Genomic DNA, 12,401 nt, shown 5'->3' on the forward strand with positions numbered 1-12,401 from the left:
ACCAGCACCGGATCAGGATCCACTGGGTTGCAGATGGGTCTACAAAACGAAACTAAATGCTGATGGGACTGTGCGGACCTTGAGAGCTCGACTTGTTGCGAAAGGAAATGAGCAAGAGGAAGGTGTGGACTACATCGAAACTTTCAGTCCAGTCGTTAGAACTGCAACAATAAGAACAGTTCTACATGTGGCGGTTACAAAGAAGTGGAAGATTCGCCAACTAGATGTCCAGAATGCCTTCTTGTATGGAGACTTGAAAGAAACTGTGTACATGGTACAACCACCTGGCTTTGTTGATGAAAGGAATCCTGATTATGTGTGGAAGCTAGAGAAAGCCATTTATGGGCTCAAGCAAGCACCACGAGCTTGGTTTGACAAGTTCAACACCTTCCTTCTTGACTTTGGCTTCACATGTAGCTTCCCGGATCCATCCTTATTCATCTACCATCACGGCTCCTCGGTCATCTACCTGCTACTATATGTTGATGACATGATATTAACTGGCAATGATGATGCACTTGTGCAGAAACTACTTGAAGAGCTTAACACTGAGTTCCGTATGAAGGATATGGTAGAGATACATTATTTCTTGGGAATTCAGGTTCAGAGAACAGAGGAAGGGATGTTTCTAAGTTAAGAAAAATATGCAACAGACCTTCTCATTACCGCAGGGATGAAGGACTGTGCACCAATGCCAACGCCCCTGCCTTTGAAGGTGGATAATTTGAGAGGACAAGATGAGTTGTTCTCTGAACCATCTTATTTTCGAAGTCTGGCCGGGAAACTGCAATATCTCACCCTCACCAGACCAGACCTGCAATTTGCTGTCAACTTCATATGTCAGAAGATGCACCTGCCGAGTGTGTCTGATTTCAGTCTTCTCAAGAGAATTCTAAGGTATGTGAAGGGAACGTTGAATCACGGGATCAGTATTCTTGCCAACACACACTCTACATTGGTCTGCTATAGTGACAGTGATTGGGCTGGTTGCAAGGATACAAGGAGATCAACAGGTGGTTTCTGTACACTACTTGGATCAAATGTGATTTCCTGGTCAGCCAAGAGGTATGAAACAGTCTCAAAATCTTCAACTGAAGCTGAGTACAGAACAATATCTTTGGCTGCTTCAGAGGTTGCTTGGATGCAGAATCTGTTACAAGTGATGGGGCTGGAACAGAAGGTCACTCCTTTGATGTTGTGCGACAATTTATCTGCAGTGTGTCTTGCAGCTAACCCCATGTTCCACAAGAGAACAAAACATTTTGACATAGATTATCACTATGTTAGAGAGAGGGTGGCGATGAAGAAATTGGAGGTTAAACACATTCCGGCTTCTTTACAGTTAGCTGACGTGTTTACTAAATCATTGCCTCAAGCTCCATACTACAAGCTGCGTGCCAAACTCGGTGTCTCACTGCCTTCGCCACTGAGTTTGAGAGGGGGTAATGGCAACACTGGAAATGGGCTTACTGAATCTCTGAAGGAAGCCCACATCACAAGCCCACTGCCTAAGGATACACAAGCTCAGACTTTGTCGTCTTCCTCACGTAAAGCAGTCAAAGGACAAAGCCCCTGCTCAGCTCAAATCCGAGACCATCGTACAAGCGTGACAGCTAAGGGCATTACCGTTATGAACAGATTTGGTCCTTTGAATACATGTGCTGTCATGTGCTAATATGGACAAAGATGATAAGATCTAGCTTGGCTATATAAGTTGTAATGATGTCTATTGAGAGACTAAGTTGAAAACGTAATAAAACAGTAAAGTTTCTTCTTCATCAAGCTCTTGAAGCTTTGTTCTTCAGTTTGTAAGAAGGTATGGAAGAATGAATGAAAAATCAGTTTGGTAAAACAAAGTCTTGCATAAACAGAAACTGAGAAAATACAGAGAAAATACAGAGAAATAGAGTAAGAGAAAGTACGAGAGAAACAAAAGAGAGAAAGAGACAAAGTGAAAGAACAAAACTGAAAACCAGACAGAATCACAACAAACAATAATTAAATGATAATGAGAGCTAAATGGTTTGTTGTAGATCTTCATGAAGAGTTCTTGGTGATAATTAAATCTCCACTTTCAAAGAGCCAAGTAAGCCTTCTCAAGTTCAGCTAAAGAAACAAAATCATGCCAACCCAAGCCTATGAATAAGGCTGACTAGATGCGGTTGATAAGATTTACGTGCGGAGGCATCAACTTCACAAGGAACCGTATGTACTAAATCACTAATTATTTAACTATTCTTAATTTCATTTGGGGAATTAAAATTCTTTGATGCAGTTATGATTCTCGACTTACTATGTAATTGATTGTCTAACTCATTTAAGTCTAAACTAATGTGCGAAGTTACTGTTCTTGTAGTTAACTGTTGTTACAAGAAGACGGAAGCATCAGGGTTGGGAGCAATTTGTGTCTATAGTGCTGAACATCGGGAGGCTTACTTGAACAAAGTTGGATCTTTGAAACTGAAGGTCGAATTTGAGGTTTTTTCTACCACCAAATACACTCTCTAATGATCACAAGCTCTACCTTTGGAGAAAATTAATATTCAATTTTCTACGAGTACAATGCATCCAAAATACATTTCTTTAAAAATATTTTTAGTTATCTTTTGGCTTATAAAAGTTTTGCACAAATAAATTTGAACTTTTAGATAGCTAAGATCTCTGGCTTCTTCTTCGCTTTGTTTAACTCAAAAGCTAATTTACCAGTTTAAGTATATACATATCTCTCAAATCTTTCCTTATTGATCAATTTTATTTATGCAACCGAACAATTCAGGCCACCCTTGACCCAAATTTCTTTGTACATATCTCTCAAATCTTTCCTTATTGATCAATTTTATTTATGCAACCGAACAATTCAGGCCACCCTTGACCCAAATTTCTTTGTGGGTTTTAGCCCAAACAAATTGATCCATAAGTGAATTGATTATTACTTTGCTCAAGTCGTCAAGTAGAGGTCGAGCTGCACTCTGAATATATATTACTAAAGTTAGGGTTTACTTGTCTCGATTCTGCGTTTTGATTCCTGGCTCTGTCTCGCTCTCACCGCTTCAGGTTTATCGACTGTAGCCCTAAATCACAGTCTGCCTCGATCTTATTTTTTCCTTATATTTGACTGAACACTCCTAGTCTTTTCATTTTATCTCTGTATAGAGTATTTAACGATTAATCTTTCGTCTGTTTCTGGTTGACTTGATCATTAAGGATGGTCGTTACAGTTTCGGATGAAGAAACATCTTCGTTGTGTTCCTTCGCATCAGAGTCAACAACTTCGCAAACCTTCTGGACAGAACGTCCTCCTGGTTCTTATTCCCTGAAAGTCCAGAATCTCGCACAACTCATCGGTGAAAAATACCACACTCGTGGTTTCTTAGTAAATGGCTACAATTGGTACTTATTTACTATTCCAGTATTGGTTATTTATCTAAATCGTGAAGCGTACATATGTTAATTTTGATGATAGAAGTCCTTTGATTATTTTATTATTATAATAATAATCTTGTTTCTGAAACGGAGCTCTTGTATAATCTTGTTTCTGAAATACCAGGAGATTAATTATATATCCAAAAGGGAATGAAAAGGACAATGGAAGTGGATATATTTCGATGTACGTTGAAATAGACAGCACAAGCGAGGTGTTTGCATATCTCACCTTCTTTGTCTATAACAAGAAAGTAAACAAATATTTATGTATTCAAGGTATGTAAGTTCATTTGCCTACTGCTCTATATAGTTTTTACTACATATATTTCACATATACTATGCCAACTTCCCATTGATATATAATGCCACCTTTATTTGTTTCTTTTAAAATAATATTCACGTACAAACACACACTCGTACAGATACACAAGTGAAGCGTTTTAATGCACTGAAGAAGGTGTGGGGATCTTCTCAAATGCTTCCACTTGAGTTATTCAATGATCCTAAAAATGGATATATATTTGAGGAAGATCAATGCGAATTTGGAGTTGATGTGAGTCATGTGACGATTGATTCAACCCTTACCAACTGGGAAATCGTCTCTTTTAATGAGAATTTTTGTTATTCCAAATTCTTCTTTAGTGTCAAGAATTTCACGATGCTGAATGAACATCTCTATTACATGTCTAATACATTTTCAGTGGGAGGAAAGACATGGTGAGTTTATAAATATCCACCTATGTGTGTGTGCATGTATGATATAACACGTGCTTAATATTCTTGTCTAGGGTGCTAAGGTTTTATCGCAAGTGCTTCTCTACATTAGACGACAAATGGATCTCCATTTTTCTACATCTAGCCGACAATGAAAGATTGTTACCGGATGAGAGGATTTACACGCGTGGTCATTTCCGAGTTCTAGACCCATGTAGATCTAATCACATCACAGAGAAATGTATGTAGTAAACCTATTGTCTTGTTATTATATATATATATATATATATATATATGTATAGCTTTCTTAAGTTAATACCAATTGATGAGATAAAACTATCTATAGACTTAGATATTCATTTTTTTTTTGATAAACTTAGATATTCATTTTGCTCCTTTGATTTAAATAATATGCGTACTTATTCTTTTATTTTTGTTGCAGTTAACTGCTGGCACGATCAATCAAACTCAGGTTGCGGTCACGACAAAGTGGTGTCAATGGATAAGCTCAGGGAGGTTTACTTGGACGAAGATGACACTTTGAGCGTAGCGATTGAATTTGAAGTTATGTCTGCGACCAGTTACTCTCCCATCAATTACTCTGCCATTATCTAAGCTCTCCCGCTTCCCCCGTTACTCTCTCTGTCTCATTAATTTGCAAAAAAGAACAAAAAAGGCGCATTTACGTTGGGTTTTCGTTGCAATGGACTTTCTTTTTTTCATCGCATTATTTTCGAAATTCTTTTTGATTCGGTTGGGATTGAGATTTATGACTGGTTTCTCCGCTATCACCCGCAAACGCAGCTTTTGCGGTTAGTAATGGTTGTTAGTGTTTTGCAACAATCACTCAAACCGCTCTAAACCGCTTCAAACCGTTCTAAATCTCAGAAATTCAAAAGCTGTTCCAGCTAGCGTTTGCGGTTGCAGGAGGATAACTTTTTTTCTTTTTTTTTAAACAATAAAAATTAAAAATTAAAAATGTTCAATTAATTTTTTTAATATGAATTATGAAAATACTAAAATATATCTATTATATATTAATTAATATTATAAAATTTTAAAATAAAAATATTTTCTATAATTTTTAAAAATTTAAAACTATAACTTGCTAAATATAATTTTTATATTTAATATAATATTATGATGTTTTATATTTTTATAATTATATAAAATGTAAATATTGTTAATTTATTATTTAATCGCTGATGCATTTGGTAGTTAACCAGTCATAAATATCCCGCAAACGCACCAAATTTTAAACGCCGAACCAGTCGTACAAATCTCTTAAAACTGTTAGAAACCGCAACCACCTGCATTCGCAAACTTCCGCAACCGCAACCGCAGCCGCTGCGTTTGAACCAATCAGGCCCTCAGTATACAGTAGAACTTCTATAAATTAATACTCGATAAATTAATAATCTCTATAAATTAATAAATTTTGATGGTCTTAACTTGGACCGGTTCAAATTGACACAAATCGATAAAATAATAAGATAATAATTTTTTAGAAAATTCTACGTAAATATATGGTCTCATTAAAATTATAAATTAATAATTTATATGTATATATATTTTTATATAAGTAAGAACCGATTATTATATTATCCGTTTTATATTCACAATTAAATTATCTTTATATTTTTTTAACACTTAATATATTTTTGATGAGATATAGTTATATTATATCTAAAACCACATTTAACTTCTATGTAATATATATTATATACACCAAATAATATAATAAAATTAATATGTCAAATTTCAAAAAATAACAATTAATCTCTATACAATAAAATAAAATACTTTTCTTATCTTAGAATAAATATATCTTAAATTAAAAAATCTAAATATGGAAACTTTTATAAATTAATATCTCTATAAATTAATAAAATTTCAAAGTACTAACATTATTAATTTATAGAGGTTTATCATATATTGCAAAATTTTCAAAGCTATCGAATGATTAGAATTAGACATAGCTCTTTGTAAGAAATATTTGCTAGAAAAGGACGAAAAAATAAACATCTCCGTCATGTTATACCTTCCCGACAAAGCTTTGTCCTAATAGTATTTAGATTAGTGATGATTCTGTTTCACCTTTATAAACCAAAAAACTTGGGCACAACAAAACAATCTGACATTAAAGTGAAATCCAAATTGAACACTCCTGTAATTGCATTTCCACCCGCAATAACAATTTCGGTTCTCTTCTTGGGGGAACTTCACGTCAAGTGGGGACTGGCCTTTTCGTGTAAGATAGTGGGATGGGATGATACGGGGTGTAACAATCTGAATTTTGAAGTTTTTTGTATTAAAATAACAATTTCTTTATTGGTCGAACATAATTAAAAAAACTTAAATGTTTAGATTTAAAAGTATAGTTTAAATTTACTGCTATTGAAAATACTTAAACAATAATTTTAATACATTTTGTGATTTTAACGTGTTTTGATAAAATATGAAATCTCAAAAAAAAAATCTAAATTATAGCGATTTCCATAACTAGAAAAATAATCCAGAAACTCATTGAAGTTCAAATCCTTCCAAATCATTTTAAATTGTAGATATTTTTATTTTGATAAATTCCAGTGAATTAAAATTATCATACATATATAAATTAACAAATATTATAGGGGGAAAATAATTTAATAATAGACCAAACGTCTAGCTAATGCTTTTAAACCTGGTATTTTGGAGTGTGATTGCTATAAATTATGATGTATGCAGATTCATACAAGTAATCTTATATGAACTTTTATTCATGGCATCTGTAAAATCGTGTACTTTACTGTTGTTATGTATATTGTCCATATGATGTATATGCATAGTTTCAAAGACCCTTATTCTATCTCAAGTGCAAGACCAAAATTGGGAGAATTTGCTCAATAACTAAATTCTGAATAAAAATTAAGAAAATAATATTGATTTTGACGTTATTAAGTAACTAGCTTTTGTCTCATATTTTACTTGGTTATACCCTCTTCACTAGCAAATTTCCAGTGAAAGAAAAAGAGAGTGCATGACGTCGTCACTTGGTGTTATGGATAAGAGTGAAGCACCATTATTTTCACCTCACGTAAATCAGCTATTTCAAACACTTCTTTACCTCGTATGAATAGAAACTTTTTTAATAAAGAATGTATTCCATATCACTCAAGTAGTATATGAATCTAACACCTATATACTAAATTTTATCCCAACCCCACCCCAACCCCTAAATATGAAACCTAAGACCCTAATTAATAAACCCTAAACCCAAATATAAGCCATAAACCCAAATATAAACTCTAAACCTTAATATAAACCATAAACCCTAAACCCAAATAGAATGGAACAAAATAAATAGCATAGTACATATTGATGAAATTATGAAATGTCTATGATTCCATGGAATGAGTCAATGCTGACCCCAACCATACCTCAATCATACCCCTCACCTTCTAAATACTAAAAACTAAACCCTAAACCCAAATATCAACTTAAAAAAATTACAAACTATATTTTTAAACAAAATAGAACACTATATATTTAGTAATCGTCAAGTGAAATGGAACATGCTAAAATAGTATTGTCAAATGGAATGGAACATAATAAAATCGTCAAATGGAATGGAACAATATTGCAACCGTGACTTACAATACTTAAAAGTATCTTCCGCAAAACGTACATGTGAAGTCGAATCCACAAGAGTTCAGTCATATCGGTGCCACGCTTAGAATGGCTCGTCGCATATGTAGATTTTCGAATTTTTGATGTTTCCCGTCCATCACCGCCAAAGTCTTTGCAAACAGTTTTCTCCTTCGCAAAGTTATTATGGATTTACCAAATAAAAAATAATTTGCAAAAGGTGTGTGAAAGTTAGAGGGCCACAAATTACTTTTGTTGTTAATAATTATTAATTGAAACTATTTTTGTTTGCAGGTTTTGCCGGTAGGATAGAAGGACAAAATGATAATATTATATAAAAGTCACATGGTATATCGATAAGTTAAAGTAATTAGTTATAGAATGAATTAATTACCCAAAATTATACTCCCTCCGTTTCTAAATATATGATGTTGTAGGAAGTTTTTGATGTTTCAAAATAGATGATATTTTCATATACCAATGTACTTTTTAACTTTATCAAAAACTGTGTAGTCAATGATATTTTGTAGTTTTTTTTGTGATTGGTTGAATAATTTTTATATTATATATTTTAATGATACCTTTAAGATAAAAAAATTTTCTTAATAGTTGTGTACAGTTTTAAAACTTCATCTATTTTGAAATAGGTAAGGTCAAATCACAAGAATGATAGAGAAACAACAATTCCGTCCCATAAATCTTGCACATGCCTGTACTCTACCCCGTATTAATGCTACTTTTCATTTATTGAGCTAATTTGCTCAAAACCCATAAAAAACTATGAAATTAGGTAAATGCCAATAACAGTATAAGTTAGGTTTCATTATAGATATGATAGTTGCGAAATGACGACTTCAGCCCTTCACCGTAGACTGTTCGACTTTCAACTCATTTCCTATTGTATGATATTAGCTGACATATAGATTTTGTAAAATATCAAAAAGATTTGAAAAGATAAGTGAAAGATTTTATTAGATCTATGGAAAGAGAGAGAGAGAATGTAAAAAAAATGAGTTTTTTTTTTATTTCTTCTCCACCATCTTTTCTTTTCCTACAAAGATTTTGTCCAAGATGGTGAAGGAATACTTTGCGACTGAGATAGACATGGCAATGACGAGTTGTCACAACGATCTCATAGCTTCCTAGCGTGAATCGAGGATTAAGTCTTTCAAAGGATGGGTCTTTGAAGATGGAGTTGGAGCAATTTTTTGGCACAGAAGAAGCAAAGACATGCGCATACGTCAAAGCTGCCACGCATGTTTATCAGCGGGAGGTGGTACATCGGAGGGTTCAGAATATTCACTATTTTAAACTTCATGGGAAGATTTATCTTCTTTCCTCCATTAATGATATTAAGCTACCAATGATGTTTTCCATCTTGTTGTTGCAGATTTATTTTTCCTTCACCGATTCTTCATTTATCCACTGTGAAGAGATTTTTATTACATACTTAATCTTTTAGTTTCTAGTACTTATTGAATGATTTGAATTATTTGTTTTAATGGTTGTTACAATTCGAGATCTGTTTGTATTATGCATTGTGAAAATAGACGGCTAATTTTAAGGAATGGCTATAGCAAAGAGTAGACGGCTAATTTTATATTTAAATTGATAACACGTTATTTACTTGTTTTTATAAAGATGGATGGCTACAATGGAAGGCTAATTCTATACTACTTATGCAGTGGACAGCTAATTTTATATTTATATAAGAACACATTGCTGTAGCCGGATATTTACTTGTATTTTTAAACTATTAATGATATCATATACAAAGATGGGTAGTGTAAATGATGGTGTATAACCGGCTAAATTTTCACGTATCTTTTCAAACATATTATTAGCTTCAATAAAAAAACACAAATGCTTGAAAATGTAGGTATCCGGATAAAACCTTCATAGCTCAGCTAAAAATAATGTTAGATATCACTAAAAAAGGTTAGACGTTTAACAACAAATCTCAAGGATCAATTCCAAAGAGATATAAAAATATGAATAATGAACATACTAACAAGAATTGATATCATAATATTAAGAAGTCAAGATCATAGCTGTGACATATTGAATGAACATGTTAATAATGCTTATGTATATGTATTCGTTGGAAATTTCAGATCGTTTAATATAATATATACACGGTTAAATAATGAGTTAACTTAGTGTAAAAACTGATTTGTTGGTAACATCAAATTATTAGACGGTTAATATAATATTTACATGGTTAACAAACAAGTTATTTGGGATAAAACATGTTTGAATTCTGTATATCACATTCTTAGGTACCATAAGAATAAAGACCATAGCTATATCATATGAAAAGAACATACAAATAATGTTTAGACATGTTTGTTTATTGGTGCATATCAAATTGTTGGACAGCTAATATAATACTTACATTTTTAGAAAATGGGTTACTTGAAATAAAATATTAAGTATCTTGACTAATAAATTATATAACTGTCTGTTATTTTTGGTTTGTGACGATGCATCAAAAATTATTGTAGCCGTCTAACATAACTTACGTTACAATTTACTTATTTACAACCCGTGTAAATAAAATGATTTCCATCTATGTACAGGTTCTTTCAACTGTCTTTAACATCTACGTAAAATAATATCTGGTTAAAGTTTGTATTGTCTCGACAATAATGTAAATGTCTATCCAACAAGAATAACATCTAACAGCTTCTTCCACCACAAGCACTTTAATCATAACCACCATCAAAACCCAACATCCTCCGCAATTTAATCGCGAGACCGTTATTTGCGACAAAATCATCTTCTCCAAAACGAGACAGCTCAAACAGAATCGTACCAGAGAGATTGTTCCCAGCCAAAGAAAGACGATCTAACCGGCTTAATACAAAAGGAACCAAACCTCAAACCTTGTCGTCACTAAAACAAGAGCGTTCTTGAACTTAAACTCAACGATCTGTGGCAGGGTCGAGCCAGAGAATTTATTACCAGGAAGTCACAAGCATATTTGAGAAGGAGTCGTACCGGAAAGATCTTTTCCTAAGAATTTAGTGATTTTAAACTACAACAGAGCTTGAGAGACTCATGAATCTGACCGGCGAGTTGCATAGATGGGAGCTGAAGAGAGGAAATGCGATTCTGCTGCACGTTCTAGCATGAAAAACCAGTGTGCTAGCTTGCAAAATCAATGAATTTGATGAGTGAGATGGAAACAAAGTTTCTTTGGAGAGAAAGAGAATTACGGAACATCGAGTTTATTTGGAGAGATGAAAGAGAAAAATATGAACCTATTTTGGAATTCAAAAAGGATAATAACAATTAAATGGTATTGTAATATCGTGGACAATCTTGCACGCAGAGAATAAAATATTACAAAATCTCCTCGTAAGATTTTGCCTAACACAATAGTATTTTACATGGCAGTGTGAGTAGGGATAGCAGAGTCCAAAAACATCACATTCATTCGAGGAACAGTTCAATTTGGCAGATAGCTAAATACGTCAAACTTCTTTGGTGTAGCTCCTAATTTCTCACAGGTTGACTGATGAAACTTACAGGTTCCTTTTTTCGACTAAACTTTACAGTTTCAATATCTTTATATATAAAAGATGGTTTTATCCCTCCAGGACGCACCACCACAGCAGACATGCCAGAAACTCGAGTTCCGTAAGCGTGACACCTGTCCTAAGTTACAAAACTCTGAGTTTCATTTACTTAATTGTACAATTTAATTGGGCTACGTTATATAGATGGGGTTTAAATTATGCTCAAAATCCAACCCATAAGGCGTCACATCGCTTTTCCCAACTCCGCCATTATTTCTTCGTAGGCTTTATGTCGCGTCGTTTGATCTACTTAAAAATAACTCAGACGCTCTCAGTTACAGATTCATCGCGTTAACATCCTTCTTAATTACATCAACCACAATCTAGCGTTCAATGCGTGTTCATCATCTACAAGGAGGTCTATCTGCGAGTATAAAAAGGTTACTCCCTCATTATATTTCCTTACATCATTTAATTTATAAGAAGGGATGATCCAGATCGTCTCTGCTGGTGGAAAGATAGAAAGAGAATACAAAGCCGGCTAAACTTAACAAGGTTTCTACATCTTCTTCATAATCTTCAATCCATGCTGCTTCCGTGAACATTGAGGAGATTGGAGATGGAGGTAGTGGAGTCGTCAATGGCTTTGAGTCTGTTGTTGCCCACAACGCTGTGGCTGAATCTTCAGATATTGTTTTTAACTTAGCTTCTCCATGTGATTCAGCCCAAGGTAGAATTGGATAGACTAAAAGTCGATTCATTTGTTTGTATTCCCATCTTTTATGATGATTTTGAATCATAATCATCATGGAAGCCTAGGCTACGTTAATCAAAGACGGAGGGACAACAGAGAGTTACTCACATTCCTGCCGAGGATGCCGCTAAGATATTCGATGACAAAATCTCTGTAGGGAAGATGGTACATCTTCTACTTTTGGGATGTTTTTTTTTGCTCCTACTTTTAGTTATTTTACCTGTTATTCTTATGATTCAGATTTTCGGCGCGCTGTTACGCTCACGCTTACATTACTTTCTCTCTTACATAAGCAGTGAAAGACTACTTTTAGGGTCAATGGCCACGGGTCGATCTCCGAACTCGTTGTAAGATCTGAAACT

At 33.8% G+C, this 12,401-nt stretch overlaps 1 protein-coding gene across 1 annotated transcript; it reads left to right on the forward strand.

Moving 5' to 3' along the window:
• Window positions 1-2,851: 2,851 nt before the first annotated feature.
• LOC106392522 lies at window positions 2,852-5,005 on the forward strand. The gene is made up of 5 exons (XM_013833330.3): window positions 2,852-3,390; window positions 3,548-3,699; window positions 3,846-4,140; window positions 4,212-4,378; window positions 4,580-5,005. Exons 1-5 carry the CDS (start codon window positions 3,206-3,208, stop codon window positions 4,750-4,752), a joined length of 972 nt encoding a protein of 323 aa, XP_013688784.2. The 5' UTR covers window positions 2,852-3,205; the 3' UTR covers window positions 4,753-5,005.
• The last annotated feature ends 7,396 nt before the right edge of the window (window positions 5,006-12,401 follow it).

This window comes from Brassica napus, chromosome C1 (assembly GCF_020379485.1).
Source record: "Brassica napus cultivar Da-Ae chromosome C1, Da-Ae, whole genome shotgun sequence".
NCBI classification, from domain to species: Eukaryota; Viridiplantae; Streptophyta; class Magnoliopsida; order Brassicales; family Brassicaceae; genus Brassica; species Brassica napus.